The 18,492-nt window shown below is 38.5% G+C and overlaps 1 protein-coding gene across 4 annotated transcripts in view; it reads right to left on the bottom strand.

Annotated features, from left to right (window-relative positions):
• Positions 1–18,492, bottom strand: part of LOC136866098 (pre-mRNA cleavage complex 2 protein Pcf11) — a 444,626-nt gene that overhangs the window by 65,730 nt on the left and 360,404 nt on the right. For all 4 annotated transcript variants that reach the window (XM_067142769.2, XM_067142771.2, XM_067142770.2 and 1 more), the window contains 2 exons: positions 9,137–9,376; positions 8,135–8,478 (listed from right to left, as the gene is read on the bottom strand). In XM_067142769.2, the coding sequence (XP_066998870.2) occupies positions 8,135–8,478; positions 9,137–9,376 (584 nt within the window). The remainder of the gene's footprint in view (positions 1–8,134; positions 8,479–9,136; positions 9,377–18,492) is intronic.

The following is an 18,492-nucleotide window of genomic DNA, read 5'->3' as shown; positions in this document are numbered from 1 at the left end:
ACTGGAATTTTGCCATGAAAAGAATTCTTTAGTGAGACATGACAGGTAGTAGCGCAGGTGACTGTTCTTTTATGGGGTGGGGCCAATTAACTTAAGTAAAATAAAAGAGAAGGGATGACATAATTTTCATTGAAATAATTTTTTTCTTCTATTCAATGTGTTATTATAATGTGGTAACAAAATATACACTGTTGTAATGAACAGATTGTATCATTACTTATGTCTGCAATGTATTGAACGCAACTTTCAGATATTGGTACATAAGATGTGACTATCAACCTTCTTTAATTTAACTGTTCTTCATAAAAAAATTTAGGTCACCAAAACAATTTCAAATGTCACCAGAATCAGCCAGCATCGAACTTGCCAGCTTGGTATTATCCGAGCTAAGCCTTACTAGTTTAACAGTATTAAAAGTAACATGATAATAAACCTAAATAAGAACTCCATCATCCCACATAAAAACAAGTCCTTGTTTGGTTACACCCAGCGGTTGTGCGAATTCAGTCTCTACAACAAGGAAATTCATGAGCCAAAAGCCCGTTTGTGACTAGATCAGTTAAGTCCTTAAGTGTCATAAATTCAATTCTGTCTTCAATATTAGTACAGAAATAGCCTATTAGTAACATACAGCCAAAGATCACAAAACACCATCTGTATTAATTGTTCTTGCGGGAAAATGTATGTGGGAACTACAAGCGTTGTATTAATACTAGGAAATAGACACAAGAAACAGAAATGAGACATTCTTAGCCTATGATATATTTCCCTCAGATGGCTGCTCGCCTTGTGAATGTAAAGTGTGGCAACTATAACACTGAGAGACCACCCTAGGTTAACTAGTTTTCTTCTAGCCTTGATAGTATGATGTTCAAGAGGCGTATGGAGTAGTTCAATTTCCTACCTTTTTTGGTCTTTCCCTTTCTTTAATTGATACCTTTATTCCTCATACAGCCACACCTCGTTGTCCCACAATTTGTAAATAAGGCAAATAATCCCATTGTCACAATAACACACTGCTGCTGCTAAGTACCACCACTTTCCTTCACAAGGGAAGATTTTAAAATGTTCACTTTGACTTCCATGCCCAATCACCAGGATTCCTTGGTTGTATAACAACAACTAATTTATTTTTACTGTATACATATTTCATGATTTTGGTGTTTAACCAAATTGTTGGTGGTTTTAATATGTTCCCAGATTTTCTGTTTTCCCCCACTGCAATTTTTCTTGCCTGGGATCCCTCCAAAAGTGAAGAATCGAGGTTCACCTGCACTAAGTAGCATTTCCATACAACCATTATTTATTGTTTGTTCATTCATTAATGAAATAATCTTTGTTATTTAAATATTCCAAATCACCAGGGACCCATATACTTGATCCATACTCTTTGGTCTTACCAGTGACTTATCTACTCTCTCCTTTCCATCTTTACAACCGCCCCTAAATAACCTCATAACGATTTACAATCCTGTTTATGTGATCACCCCAATTAAGTTCTTGCCTTATGTTAACACTTTAGTAGCGATGAGAACATCTTAAGGCAAATACATTTCACAATCTCATTTTTCATCATATTTCATTTATCACCTTTGACATTAATCGCATCTGGAATTGCAAACCCTGACCACGGTCAGACTCTTCATCACTGATCAGACAATCAACCTGATATGGGAAGTCTTATATTGAAAGAATCCACCGGTTTGGACAGCTATATAATCTTCCAAATGAAGATGCCATTCGGATACGGTGGGGTGTCAGATAGAGGATTGTGGTGAGTTGGAGCGCCCAGAGACATAATGATCACTCATCCAAATTAATCAAACTAAGGATGTACTTACATTCAATAAACCAGGAAAGTTTTCGTATTTGGCAACATTAAATATCAATTCATTGATGAAAGTTGGTAAGTAGAAACATCTAATAGATATTTTAAATCAACATAAAATTGTTATCACAGCTCTTCAAGAATTATGGAATACTGATCAAAACCCACTTGAACCAGGAGGATATCCTTCTCTATAAAGGACCTCCATGTGAAAGAGTCATTAAGTATGTTCCTCAATTTGGAGTTTGTTTCTTGCTACACAATATAATTCTAGATTCCATTATTGATTTTTCCTCAAATTCATCAAGAGTAGCATTATTAACGATTAAAGTGGAAAACAAGATCTATACGTTAATTAATGTTCATGCTCCAACAAATGAAAAAACCAGAACTGACAAAGAGGGAACAGATCAATTTTGGGATTAACTTGACCAATTAGTAATGAATATACCTGATACTAACATTAAAATTCTTCTTGGAGATTTTAATGCAAAGACTGGACGTGAAAGAAAATTTCGTGTTGTGGTGGGATGATGGCCAGCACATAAATTAACGAACAAGAACGGCGAATGGTTAATTGAATTTTGTATTAACCATGGACTAATTTTAGAAACAAGGTTTAAAGGAAAACTGCATAAATTAATGACTCGGAAAAGTCAGAATGTTAAATTGCGTGAATTCCAGATAGATCATGTGGCCATGGATCGTAAATTTCGTAAAGAACTTTATAATGTTAAGGTTCTGCGTAGTGTCGATGATTCAGACCATTACATCTCAAAGATTAAATTTAAATGAACTCATATAAGGAAAAATAAACAGCATGACCTTAATAGGAAAAGGTTGTATGATCCTAGTTCAGTCATTAATAATAGAACATACTTTGAGAAACCCACAACACTTTTAAGTGATAGCTTCGGAACCACTATTAACAAACTAAAAGCCATAGCAGAGGAAGTTGCTCCCATTAAAAAACATGCTTGGTGAAATGAAGAGTGTGATATAATAATACTATGCCAGCATAAAGCCTGACTGAATGATCAACAACAAAAAACAGAAAGCTCTAGAGAAGAACTAATCAATGCTAGACGATTAACGGCTAAAGAAATCAGGAGAGTTAAAATAAATTATCAGAAGGAAACATTAAAATCTATTGATGAAGCTTTCAATCAAAATAAAACAAGAGACTATTATAGGACATTTAAACGATACTAAAAAAATTATATTCCCCCTACTCTCCTGATGAAAGATAAGAACGGAAAGGTGGACCATAACGATTATGACAACACAATAATTTCGGCTGAATACTTCAAAAGATTACTTAATAGTGATGAACCTGAAAATTATTTTGAATTTGATCTATTTCCCAGAAATAAAACACCTTTGGAGAAGGACCTACCACCAGTTTACGATGAAGTGAGTGCAGCTATTGATTCACTGAAAAATTTTAAAGCTGCAGGAGAAAATCAACTAGTAGCGGAACTCTGGAATAATGTAAATATACGGACTATTCAGAATCTAAATAAACATCTCATTGACATTTGCAATACAGAAAAATTGCCTGAAGAATGGAATGATGCAATTATACACGCAATCCATAAAAAAGGTGATATATCAGATCCTAGTAACTATCAGGGAATTTCTTGGCTAGATATCACCTATAAAATTTTCTCTAAGATCCTTTATTCCAGAATCCATGACCAGCTTGATAGCGAATTGGGTGAATATCAGGGTGGTTTTCGTCCAGGATGAAGTTGTCCAGATCAAATTATCAGTCTCAAATGGGTCATAAAACATCAACGCATTAGGAGCAAAAAGTTAGTGATCACTTTTGTTGATTTTCAAAAGGCTTATGATACTATCCATCATGAATCATTACTACATATCCTTACAGAATTAGAATTTGGTCTACATCAGGAACCTTATTGCGGTCACTCAGAGAAACACAAAAGTCTGAAGTTAGGTTCAGAAATGAAAAGTCTGAACCATTTTAAATTCATACAGGTCTTTGACAGGAAGACGGATTATCCCCATTGATGTTTAATTGTATGCTCGAAAAAATTATGCGTGAATGGAGTAAGGTATGGCATCCGACTGTTAAGATTGGAAGAAATATTCAATGAAATTGTCCTGCATTTGCTGATGATCTGGCGCTATTAGCAAATAGTATAGAAGAAGCAAAATTTCAAGCAGAGGAACTAGGAAAATTAGCAGCCAAGGTTGGGTTGAAAATATCTTTTGAGAAAACTGAAATGATGCCATCCTTTAAAGTTGACACTCCACATATTATATTATATTATATTATATTATATTATATTATATTATATTATATTATATTATATTATATTATATTATATTATATTATATAATACTCAGAAAATGAAAGCTGTAAATAAATTTAAATATCTTGGTGAAATTGTCACTTGGAATGCTAATGAAAAAGCATCCATAGATCTGATAATAGAACTCTAAAACTGAGATGAGCACAACAAATTACATGGCCGAGTTACAAAAAAAAACCAGTTTGTTTCTATTAATGCTAAATTTCACCATTATAACTCCATTATCAAACCAGAAGCAACGTATGCAAGTGAAACATTATTCAAACTTAATATCCAAGCAACAACAGACAAACTGCAGAGAGTGGATAGAAGAATTCTCTGGACAATTATTAATAAAAAACATCAGGTTGATGGCCAGTGGAGACTTTTACCCAATTCAGTAATTTACAAGGAAAGTGAATCAATTATTGACATGACAAGAAAACATAGGATTGCATTTTTTTTGGACACATATACAGTTTGCAAAATTTTAGACTCCTAAAACAACTTTTTGATTTCTTTTGGAATAGTAAAACAAAAAACACTTGATTTAAAGAAATACAAATGGATTTGGATGAATTGAAAATTACTGGAGAGCAAAGTGAAAATAGAGAAGAGAAGAAGATTCTAGACAACAAATATACAAAACTATCATTTAAAACATCAAACGTAAGCAGTATGTTATATCAGTAGAAGAACGGGCTGCAAGATTGTCTAGAATGAAGAAGTTTTGGGAAAAGAAGAAATTATCAAGTTTTAAAAAATTAACTTATTTTTTATGTACTTATGTTTTGAAGATTTTATTGTATAAGGTTGATTTTGGTGCTCAAATATGGGCGTAAGTAGTGTAAATAAATAAATAAATAAATAAATAAATAAATAAATAAATAAATAAATAAATAAATAAATAAATAAATAAATAAATAAATAAATAAATAAATAAATAAATAAATAAATAAATAAATAAATAAATAAATAAATAAATAAATTCAAATTATGTCTGACAATCATAACATGCCTTTCGGTATAACACAACTATAGACAGCCGTATGTAGTGGGGGACACTGGGGACTGGAACGTGAGGCAAGAACTTCATTGGGGTGATCACATAAACAGGATTGTAAATCGTTATGAGGTTATTTAAGGGCAGTTGTAAGGATGGAAATGAGAAGGTATATAAGTAAGTCACTGGTAAGACCAAAGAGTATGAATCAAGTGTATGGGTCCCTCACCAGGATTACTTTATTCAAGAACTGGAAAAATCCAAGGAAAAGCAGCACAATTTATTCTGGGTGATTTCTGATAAAAGAGTAGCGTTATGAAAATTTTGCAAACTTTGAACTGCGAAAACCTGCGAGTAAGCTGTTTGACTAAGCAGTAGGTCAGTGGAGAGATGGCATGGAAAGACATTAGCAGACGAATAAATTTGCCTGGTGCTTTTTAAAGTATGGAAGATTTCAATATGGAAATAAAGTTGGAATTCAGGTTCATTTGTAGGAAAAGGAATTAGGGACTGGAATAATTCTGCTTAGGAAGATATTCGATAGATTTCCAATTTCTTTGAAATTATTTATGAAAAGACTACGTAAAGAACTGATAGGAAATCTGCCACCTGGGCAATTGCCCTAACTGCAGGTCACTGGTGACTGATATGAAGCAAGTTAAAAAAATGTATCATCTGGCTTTTAGTGCTGGGAGCGTCTGAGGACATGTTTCTATTTGACACCCATGATACAATGAGTGGCCAAAAGTTTACAGGAAGGGGTGTTCCATTAGAAAATGTGCTGTGTATGACCCCTATGCATTGTAGCTGGCCGGCTCACAGACACCAATGTCGTGAAGATGGCAATACGTCGCGAGTTAACCAACTTTGAATGTGGGATGAGAATCGGTGCACCAGTCATAGAATTGCAGAGATTACCCGCGAATTAGGGTTTCCAAGGTCAACAGTGTCGAGGGTGGATCTTCAATATCGCAGAGAGAATGTTACCACCCGTGAACACTGCCGCACGGGAAGACCACAGGTGTTTAACAAATGGACATCACGTCACCTCCGCAGAACCACACTGGGTGCTCGACGGGCTACGGTAGTCAGATCACCACCCAGTTGAATGCTGGGAGTCAGGAACCCATTTCTACCAGGACTGTAAGGAGGCAACTGCACTGCATAGGCTTCACCAGCCGACGACCAACTCGTATCCTTTAGCTGACACCCCGACACAGAGCTCAACAACGTGCATGGGCCTGCGATCATTGGTAATGGACCATGGAACAGTTGCAGCGTGTGGTATGGTCTGATGAATCCCGGTTCTAGTTGTATTGAGCTGATGGGCACATGAGAGTGTGGTGTATGCATCATAAAGCTATGGATCCTGAGTGTCAACAAGGTTGTGTCGAGGCGGGAGGTGGCTCAGTTCTCGTATGGGCAGCGTTCTTATGGTCGAAATTAGGCCCCATTGTCTGGTTGCAGGGAGTGCTGACAGGTGCACATTATGCAGACATTCTTTCAGATAATCTGCATCCCTTTCTGGCCCTAGAGTACCCTGATGGAGATGCCATGTTTCAACAGTTCAATGTGCCATGTCACCGCTCTGTGGTGGCACACAGGTGGTTGGAGTAGTACTCCAGTGAAGTTATGACTATGGATTGACCCTGTAGATCTCCTGAATTAATCCAATTGAACATTTATGGGATGCTGTCGATGCTGGTGTAGGTTCTATGAACCCTGCACCAACTACACAAGACCAACTGTGGGTAGCAATGCAAGATGCAGGGCTCCAGATCCCTCCAGAACGATTCCAACACCTTGTAGAATGGATGCCTCGCCATGTTGCTGCCGTTTTGAGGGCTCGAGGAGCAGCAACTTTTATTAACATCACATTCAGTGTCTTCCCATGACTTTTGGCCACTCAGTGTAATAATAATAATGAAGTATGATTAGAAAATGTATATCACCTGTCTCCTACCCTACCAGCCAATATTCTGATGGGGATTTTTTTTCTATCAGTGGGATTTGAACCGGCTAATCATGGTGTCAGATCACAAAGACTCGATGCCTTAACTCCTTCGCTGTCTGCCCGAGTACACACTGCCGCACGGTGTCAGCCCGAATACGTATTCCGACTTGTGAAGCTTTGTCTTAATTGCTTTGACTGTAGGCAAAAATGAATGCAAAATGCCATCTGTTGCACATCATTGGAACCATGAAGATATCCTCTTAGCATTAGCACTGCTCCAAGTATTTATCCTCCTTGCGTGGCCGAACAAGAGACAAAAGAATGACGCTAACTGCTGTTTGTTAGCAATATGGCTTCCTCATCACGTGGTGTTTTGTGTTCTTTGCTAAATGATTATGTTGAAAGAGAATTGTATCATGATAATGATTTATTTAGTGAAAGTGAGAGTTCAAGCTAACCTAATGATGACGAAAATATCAATTGTGATGAAGACGACAGTTTTATTCTTGATATTGTTTTATTAGCAACAGGTGGTGGTGACGGGACTTCACACTACCATACATTGCCCTAAATTTGTAGATTCTGTTACTGTCCTCAATAAACTACAATTTACTGGGCAAGCAAGTTTGAAAATATATATTCCTGACTTCTTTGAATTAATGTTTCAAATGACTTTTATAGTTTCAAATAAAATACATTTTCTTTCTATGTATGTATTTCTTGTTTATGGGCAGGAATTTTTAGAACACTGTAGAGAAAGCAAGGTAGTATGACTAAGACAGTGAAAGAGTTCAGGATCATTGCCACCAGGCAGAGATAAGATACTCTAGCCATGTTTTTGCAACACATTATTTTGTTTGGTCTGAATTCATGTGCAATGTACATTTTATATTAGTTCTCATCAACCACAAAATAAATATGCTCATGTAAAGTCAAACAGTGACAGAACTACTAAGAAATTTAAATTTCAAAATGCAACTTTCTAACCTTTCAGAAAAGTTTGGAAGTTCCAAAAATAATTCTCAACTTACCTAACATTGGCAGGACTGGTGCATGACCCTTACGATACTGGGATTCATCACTGTTAAAATCTTCTACAAGGGAAGACACTGAAGGTAAACCCATGCTATCACTGTTTTCGGTATCTGGTCGAGGTGGAGATGGAAGACGCCCACCTTCCATGTTAACTATATTAACATATCCCGGCCTGACGCCCCGGGGCAAAACTGAGAAGCGAATATAATGCTTTTTATCCCTGACAACAATAAGCTTAGGCAAACCTCCAAACTCAACCTTAAATGATCGCCCATTGATGACAACATTTGATAGACCATGTGTAAACCGGAGAACATGCGGTTTGCCTTCAATATCAAACCTGGAACAGACAATAAGTAAAACTGTTAGAGTTTTCTGTATAAAAGCAAAATAAATCCTCTTTCTCTAATACATCCTAGCATTTCCAACTTAATGAGAGAGGAGCAGCTACATTCAATGAAATCAACAATAATCATTGTGATTATGAATAGATAACAACAGAATATATTTAAAAAAGGTAAAATAGATAAAAATTATCAGAGTATAGAAAGAGATTTACAGACAAAGATACAATAGATATCCTACTCCTTAGCATGTGTATCTATCACATTAATGTTCCTGAAGGCTGCTCTTCCTTTCTATTCCCATTTTTTCTCTAACATAACAAATTTAAATAACAATAAAAATATAATAACCAGAGCAGCAAGGAAAAGAAAACGACACAGCATTATATACAGTGCTATTCAGCAGGTTTTTTAACATGCAGTGATCCTCAGTAAGTTAACCTTTCCATGGCTTTTATAGGAAAAAATCCCTTTACCACGGTTGATGATCATGATATAAAACTTCTAACACAACATTTTTTCCCTGCACAATGAGAATAACAAATGGCACTTCTTATTTTAGTAATTTAATAGTAATTACTATAAAGGAAATAGTATTCTAATAGAAAAGGGAAAAAGTAAGCACAAGCAAAGTATAAAATAAAATAATCTTACCTTTGGGGCTTAGCATCAAGAAATATAGGTACCATCGTCCGTGCATTGATGATTAAGTTTATCTTGCCAGCAACCAGATCTGTTCGTTTAAATCCTATTTTTACTGGAGGAGGGGGGCCTTCAAGTTTAACCATTCTTATCTTGCCATCAATTTCAATCGGAATTGGTGGACCTCCAAAGAAACATTCATACCACTGGCCATCGATGTACAATTCTCTTGTAGGAGCACCTAACCGAATCCTATAAAATTGAACATTCACTTACATCTTCAATGCAAATTTTCTTATTTTTTAGAGACTCTAACTGAAAACAGAGATGAACAAAAGCAATGATACACATACTATGATTTTATATCCATAACCTCTCCACTAAAGAAAAATGTTGAAGTAATAAAATAAAAGAAGGAATTTATATAGCTTTATACTATTTCAAGAAAGAAGCAAACATTTATTTAAAGCCATCTTGAATTCAGAATCATATATATATATATCATTTGGAAGTTCTTGTTTTTAAAACTATCCACAATGATAATTATGTCTCCTTATTTATATGTAGCTGTGTTGGTGTAAATGTGTCTTCTCACGAGTTTATTCTATCTCTCCACTAGATATTCTAAAATAATAATAATAATAATAATAATAATAATAATAATAATAATAATAATAATAATAATTAAAACTTAAGATATTCCAGAGAAATTCCACAATATTGCTTTAATGTAGTGATTCCAACTCAATTTTATTTAGAGATGAACATAATAAATGAACTTGGAATTGTAAATTTAGAGTATTGGCAATTTAAAAAAGGGACATAATAATTGTTGGTAAGTGCTAATTTAAACCTGTGAATGCAAGATAATTTTGATAGTAGAAGGCTATGAAAATGACACTTGGAAAATATGAACAATAGACTGAAGATGGCTGTGTCAGGCTCTTTTTACAGAGGAGGAAAAAACAAATTATCACTGTCAAGTTAACATATACTATCTGATCAGAAGTATCTGGACACCTACTCAAAGCTGTCCTGCAAGTGTTCCTAAAAATTATATACTGCCAAGTAGTAGACATTAATACTGGACGGTCCGAAAAACCTTTATTACGACTCAAACAATGTTGAGGGAAACTGTCATCCAGGTATCACAACGTCTAAGGAGGAGTGTTGTTGTTCTTGTTGGTGGTGGTGGTGGTGGTGGTGGTGGTGGTGGTGGTGGTGGTGGTGGTAGTGGCGGAGGTGGTGGGAATGGCAGACTGTTCTTTCTGCAGTGCTTTAACAAGTATTTTCTTTTTTTCTCTCTAGGGGCTTTACGTCACACCGACACAGATAGGTCTTACGGCGATGATGGGATAGGAAAGGCCTAGGAGTTGGAAGGAAGCGGCCGTGGCCTTAAGGTACAGCCCCAGCATTTGCCTGGTGTGAAAATGGGAAACCACGGAAAACCATCTTCAGGGCTGCCGATAGTGGGATTCGAACCTACTATCTCCCGGATGCAAGCTCACAGCCGCGCGCCTCTACGCGCATGGCCAACTCGCCCGGTCTTTAACAAGTATAGTTAGTGATGTGGGTCACTGGTGTCTCAAGCGAAGACACTACTCTGCTTCATCCTACAGGTGTTCAATACGACTGAGGTCAGCGCTCTGGACTGACAAGTCCATTTCCATAACTTTAATGTCCAAAAACCACTTGTGAACACATCCCACTTTATGGGAGGGAGTATTATTATGTTGAAACACACTGCCACCATCTCCAAACTGGGCTCCTAACATAGAAACCAAGTAGCTGGCCAATATGTCCTTATATCCTTTCACCTTCAACATGCACTGTAGAATTATGAAAAGACCAAATTCCTTCCATGAAAATCACCTTCCACAATCACATAATAATTGCCAACCAACACTCTTAGGTTGAGAACTGCTAGAGTTCCCCTTTCACTTGCTTCTTCTTCTTCATCATCATCATCATCATCATCACTGCACAGTGGGCAGAGTACAAGCTGGAATGTATCGATCGTCTGGCATTTGCCACACCCAAACCCTCCAATCTGATGGCCAAACAACCCATCTACAATCATCCACAGACAAATAGCGGTGCTCTTCACACTATTGAATGCAATGTTTAGGATTCACTGGTGAAATAGGCACTCGCATATAAACCACCCAACACTTGAACCCAAGTCCTTGTATCTCCTGATGCACAATTATAATGCGAGCTGTACAATTAGTGGCACTACAGAATTCACTGGTGATAATACCACCATGATGTCATGCACTTTTCCCTACCACCTTCTTTAAAGCTTGGTAAACACACACTGCCTATCCAGGCATAGTTTTGTTGTGGTTATGTGGTTATGTCTTCCTGCTCCAACAATTGAGTTGGACAAGTTGAAAAGGGAGAAAATTATCCCAACAGACTGCTTACTGATGTGACAACCAAAAACCATACCACAGTCGAAGTCAGCTGAACAACATGGAGCCTTTTACAACAGCAGCAGCAGCAGCAGCAGCAGCAGCAGCAGCAGCAGAAGCAGCAGAAGCAGTGGTAGTTGTAGTGACGTTTAGGCTGTAGTTCACATGTACCTTTGATCAGATAATGTACATGGAGATTTGAAATTGCTTTGCAAATTTCATAACATACATTAAACAGAAACCCTTTTGTGGAGGATGGCAGACTAGAATGCAAATTTCTGATGACAGTTAGCCACTGATATAATAACAGCAATATAAAGAACCTATTCAAAGTATGTGTAACCTTGGTTACATCTTGCAACTGGTTACCACAACAGTCTGAGTAAACGGTAAGAAATATTTCAGCAAGGGGAGAGTCAAGTAAAGTTTCTGGAAACGGTTATCAAGGTGGGCCAAGTTTAAAGTTTATGGTGGAACAATATCGTGAACACTTTAATAAGCCAGCACCTAGCAACACAGTTATGCTATCTATTGTTAAAATTTTTTGTTGTACATGTAGTGTATTGTGTCAACGCAAGGGAAGGTCTGGTAGACCAGTAACTGTGTCCACAAATGAAAAATCATGGACGTGTCCTCAATCGGGTGTTGCAGTCTCCAAAGCGAAGTCTTCTGCAAACAGCCCTGAAATTAAACGTCAGCCCTACGTCACTTCGACGATTGTTTAAACACATAGGTGGATTTCCGTACTGTATACAGGTTGGGCAACAATTGACGGAACATGATAGGCATGTCAGGGTGGAATATTGTGCACGATTTTTTGCCATGGTGCACGAGGTTCCAGATTTCTTGTTCAATGAGTGGTTCTCCGACGAAAATCACATTCACTTGGATGGTTTTATCAATTGCCAAAACTCACTTTCTTGGTTTTGAGAGGCCAGACAATATAGTCCAGAAAACGCTACATTGTGTGTGTGTGTGTGACAACGGTTTGGTGTGCAGTGTCAGGAAATTGTGTGCTAGGTCCGTATTTCACAGAGAATGATGATGGTGCACCTCTTACTGTTAACCAGAAATGCTATAGGAACATGCAGATGAATAGACAGTGGTTCCAACAAGACGGGGCGACCTACCACAACACTCGACAGACTATGGCTATGCTGCAAGAAACCTTTCCAGGACGAGTGATTTTCAGTGCAGCTGAGTTCCCGTACCCATCACATTCCCCCTATCCCACACCACCTGATGCTTACATGTGGGGAATATTAAAGGAGCAAATTTTCAATTGTCCACATCCACCCAAAACTGTGCCTGCATTATGTCAGAAGATAGTCTCGTTCTTCGGGATTCTGCAGCAACCTACATTCCAGAATATGTTGGAAAATCTGCGTGATCGTTATGAACACTGCCTGCAACGCAATGGAGCACATTTTGAACGTTTTTTCTTTCTTTTTTGCTTTACGTTGCACTGACACAGATATATCATGGCGACGATGGGATAGGAAAGGCCTAGGAATGGGAAGGAATTAACCATGGCCTTAATTAAGGTACAGTCCCAGCATTTGCCTGGTGTGAAAATGGGAAACCACGGAAAACCATCTTCAGGGCTGCCGACAGTGGAGTTCAAACCCACTATCTCCCGATTACTGGATACTGGCCGCACTTAAGCGACTGCGGCTATCGAGTTCGGTATTATTATTATTATTATTACTTTTTTTTTAATATTTGCACTATCATCTCGATAAGTAAGGTAATGACAATAAGACTAACATAATTTTCAGTACTGTATATTTTGGCGCATACTGTAATAATGTTTATTGATTTTCACTCAGATATACTCTTACTTTTGCTTGTAGTTACGTGTTCCTTGACATTGGTATGGGGGAATGGTGATATACAGAGCCTTGAGATCATAAAGCCATAAATCTGACCTACGCCTAACTGGCTTCTGACTGCAGTTAGTGGAAGGAAGGAACAAAGGTCAATACATCGGTAATTGTTGCAAGAGAAAATCCCTCATAAACCTGTGACTGTAGGGGTTCTGTTGCCAGGTATCAGGCCTACTGTATTATGTTAACAGACCTATTCGTTTCAATATCTTGGGTGTAATATACTGTAGGTAAATCCGTGGATAACCATTTGCAGATGCGGATGAAGGAAGTTTGGATGTGGATCTTATTTTGCATACCCGCACAGAGCTCTACTTATAGTCAAGAAATACCATGAGAAGAACTGCTTCATTTTGTTTCCCTAGACATTGAGAAAGCCTTCAATCATATATTACATGACCTGATTTGCTTAGCACTTCAAAAATATGGTATGCTTGAGTACCCTGTCAGTTGGGTAAAACTACTTTAGGCAGTATCAAGAAGCTAATCCAAGTCACTACATAAACATTATTGATAACTTTATCAATACTGTTGGCATCCACCACAGCACAGCCCTGTCACTTCTGTTAATCCTAGTGATGGACACTGTTAAGTCAAAACTGCACCGACCATGTTGATGGCTTTATGCTAGCTGCCAAAAACAATTTTACCTACAATACCAAACATAAAAATAGAATTATTGATTGGCACAATATGAGCTGTAACTCAACAAAAAAGAAACACCAAATATATTACACCAGACTCGCAAGAAAACAAGACAATCTACATGGAAGATAAAAGATCTGCCACAAGTGACCAAGTTTAAATATCTTGCTTTGTGACTGCTACTTTTGACCACTCTTTTCTTTCGTTAGGTATATGTTTAACATTGCACTAACATGTCAAAGATTTTCAGCAACAGAAGGATGGGAAAGGGCTAGGGTTGGGAAGGTAGTGGCCATGGCCTTAATTAAGGTACAGCCGAAGTATGTGTCTGGTGTGAGAATGGGAAACTATGGAAAACTATCTTCAGGGCTGCCTATCTCCCAAATGCAAGCTTACAGATGTGCGACACTAACCGCACAGCCAACTCACTCGGTGACCATCTTATGAAGAGTTGAATGTAAGGATTGATGATGATGATGCTTGTTCTTTAAAGGGGCCTAACATCGAGGTCATCGGCCCCTAATGGCACGAAATGAAATAACAAAAAATCAAAATCATCCACTGACCAAAAGAAAAAAAAATCGTCATGAAGAAGGAATGGATGGACATAAAGCAAAAAAAAAAACAACAACAAAAAACGAGCAAACAAAAAAAAAATTAGTGGATTCAATTTAAAAAAAGGATCATATATAATTACTGACCAAGGGACCACTCACAAAGCAAAATCCTGAATCGAGGATGCTTGATATCTAAAGGGGTGCAAAATCCACGTCTAAGGCCCCACAGAATGGTACATGTCGCGAGTAAAGTAGAACCATGCTATTTGTCATGTTGGGGTACTAATCAAAAGTAGCGAAGACTCACAGTGTTCCACACAAGATGGTACTAATCACAAGTATTGTACTTCATACAGGTAACGCAGACCTATGGTGTTTCTCACACAATAGCGCCACTCATAGACGCAAACCGATGAGTTTCCTCACCTAGGTGTACTAGGCACGGGTGCTGGTCCCACGGGCCCCGTGGTGTTCCTCACATAGTGAGTACTAATCACAGGCAACGCAGACCCATGGTGTCGCTCATATAGTGGTACAACTCACAGGCAACGCCCAGACCCGTGGTGTTTCTCACAAGGGTACTAATCACGGGTACTGGAAACCCACAGGGGAACCACTCTCTGCTGCTACTAATCACAAACCTATTGTGTACCAAATATAGTGATACTACTCGTAAGTAAAGGCGACACATGGTGTTCCCCCCGTGATGGTACTAATCAATAGTAGTTTCATGGTTCTAATACCAGCATCCCTTGGTCGCCCCTTTTAGTCACCTCTTACAACAGGCAGGGGATACCGCGGGTGTATTCTACATGTGTGTCCCCCACCCGCAGGGGGTGGTGTGTTTGGTCCGCGAGAGGTATTTTATTTCCCTCAAGTCCGCCAGCAAGCCGGTTAGGACCCCCCTATCCGCCAACTGGGACGCGCCACGTGGGAGTATCACCTCTCCCCCTGCTACGCCAGCGTAGTAGGTTCGTGGAATGTAAGGATTAATTAAGGCTGGATGAAGCAGCAAATGATGACATACATCACCTGTGACTGCCAGAGAAAAGATCACCTGAAATGGAAGATCGCATCGTTGTTCATTGTGTCGCACTCTGTTGAGCTAACAATAGGCGGACTTAATAAGAATCACAATGTTGATAACACATCGTGGAAACAAAGTTGCTGAAGGTAACTAGCATGACTAGATAGGGTAGTGTTTCTAACAAAGACATGAGGAAAAGATTTGGGCCAATCTAGGGCATAAGGTGTCATAGTTGACTATGATGGTCTGCACATGTGCTGCGAGCAGAAAGAGATTACAAAGATGAGCTACATGCTGGGAGTCACTGGTAAGAAATCCAAGAGATGACCAAACCAATTATGAGCTGATACACTACAAAACATTAAGGCATAAAATATACACTTCAATATGGCCTATACCAAGCGAGTTGGCCATGCAGTTAGGGTCATGTAGCTGTGAGCTTGCATTTGGAAGGCAGTGGGTTCGAATTCCACCTCTGACAGCCTTGAAGATAGTTTTCCCCTGGTTACCCATTTTCACGCCAGGCAAATGCTGGGACTGTATCTTAATTAAGGCCACAGACAGTACCTTCCCAATTCTAGCCCTTTCCCATCCTCACATCACCACAAACCTTTGATGTGTTAGAGCGACATTAAACTACTAGTAAAATAACATGGGCTATGGTTTAATGCAATGGGGACAGCGGAGCTATATAGCGAACATAGAGATTGTAATAATCATATCATAAAAAATGAGTTGAGTTGAACTCATAGTGGGATATCGTTTCCAATGATGATGCTATTCTGAGCAGCACTAATGATGAACACTATCATTTATGTTAGACATCCAGAACTGATGTTACAAATAATTGGTGAATTGTGCACATTCCAGGCTAAAAGCAAGTAATGTGGTATTAAGATTAGGGAAAATGGGTGATTTCTGGATACATATTTTTGGAATATACTTCCACAGGAGACTTCATATGGTCGTCCTTTGAAGAATCATATTACAAACTTATGGCTTATTATATACTGCTCAAACAAACAAACAAACAAACAAACAAAAACAAAAAAGTATCAGAACTCTGGTATGAACTAGCGTACACACATACTGTTTCTCATCCATGGTGCTCTGCAGGGTTGTTTTGTTTATCCCTTGGCGACATTAATGTGGTGGAATACTGAAGTACATAACTCTCCAGTCGTAGCAGTTATCTTTGTGACAGCACCACAACCAGGAGTGGTTCATGACATAAGGCATGGTCTGTCAGTGCTGTGTGAGCTGTCATATTGGTAAGCAGCACAGGCAGATTACAGCATAAGACATGGGAAGGCATTTATATTAGAACAAGTCATGCATCCAGTAACCCTGTTACAGGAAAGACGCACTCAGTATTAACTGGCAGAGCGGCTCTCAGTGTCTCAACAAAGTTATCTGCAGTTTGTGGCAGCTATATCAAGAGCTACACACTGTCAAGCAGCGACCTGATTCAGGGAGACAACGAAAAACAACGCCAGCTGAGGATTGATTTCTTGTTTAGAGGCCCTCCAAAATTGCCGTAGTACAACCAGGAACCTATGAGGTGAGCTATTTAATGCACATGGAACTGTCGTCAGTACAAAGACAGTTCGCAATAGACCAAGGGAAGGCAAGCTCAAATCCTGGAGACCACTTAAAGTGCCCCAGTCGAACCCTCATCACCGAAGATGCCATGTGCAGTTTGGACAATAGCACGTAAACTGGCAGCTCTGACACTGGACTCCAGTATTCCTTGTTGACGAATCCAGATTCCAGCTTTCTGGGTCAGATGGTCGTATTTGAATCTGGCGACATCAAGGAGAACAAAATTTGCCTAGCAACGTGTAGGAAACAGTCGCTTACAGTTGTGGATCAGTGACGGTTTGGGGAGGAATTTCTTTGAACCATAAAAGTGACCTTGTAGTCATTCAGGGGCGATTGACAGCTGTGCACTACATTGAGAAGATTCTGGAGAGCCATGTACTACCCACCGCAGACAATGTTTGGCAACATTTCACATTAGTGCATGATGGAGCTACTGCACATTCTGCCAGTACCACCAGGGACTTCCTTGCAGCGAGCATCTGTGGGGTCAACTTGGTAGACATATCCAGAATCGCTCAGAGCAACCCCGCACACTCCAGGAGCTGACAGTAGCATTATTGGAAGATGGGAAGCCATCCCTCAGGTTACAATCTGGAGGGTTATCAGAAGCATGCCACACCAGTGTGCTGCTGTGCTACAAGCCAGAGGTGGGAACACTGAAATGAGCCATGACTTTCAGTTTCGGATCACTGCGTCTGTTTGGGACAATCAAGCGTAAGCATGTGTGTACTTTTTGTTCGTTTTTGGTTTCTGAACAAATAAATGAACATGTTTAGGTTCTCTATAATCTACGTCTGCAAAATAAAGGCACACAAAATATTTACAGCTGCCCAAAAGTTTGATTTTTTTTTTTTTTTTTTTGAGCTGTATATGTGCTCACTGCCTATGTTCAAAGTAGCAGAATGGAATTTCAGTGCAACTGCTTGGCATCTGTGTGTATATGTGAATATGTGAGATCTACATAATAATAATAATAATAATAATAATAATAATAATAATAATAATAATAATAATAATAATAATAATAATAATAATAATGTTATTTGCTTTATGTCCCACTAACTACTTTTTCGATTTTCGAAGACGCCAAGGTGCCAGAATTTAGTCCTGCAGTAGTACTTTTACATGCCAGTAAATCTACCAACATGAGGCTGATGTACACTGACTTAGCAAATGTCATGGGATAGTCACCTAATAGCGTGTGGGGCCTCCTTTGGCCCTGCGAACTGCAGCGAGA

The sequence above is a fragment of the Anabrus simplex genome, chromosome 3 (genome assembly GCF_040414725.1).
Source record: "Anabrus simplex isolate iqAnaSimp1 chromosome 3, ASM4041472v1, whole genome shotgun sequence".
NCBI lineage: Eukaryota > Metazoa > Arthropoda > Insecta > Orthoptera > Tettigoniidae > Anabrus > Anabrus simplex.
This window is presented reverse-complemented; position numbering and strand designations above follow the sequence as displayed.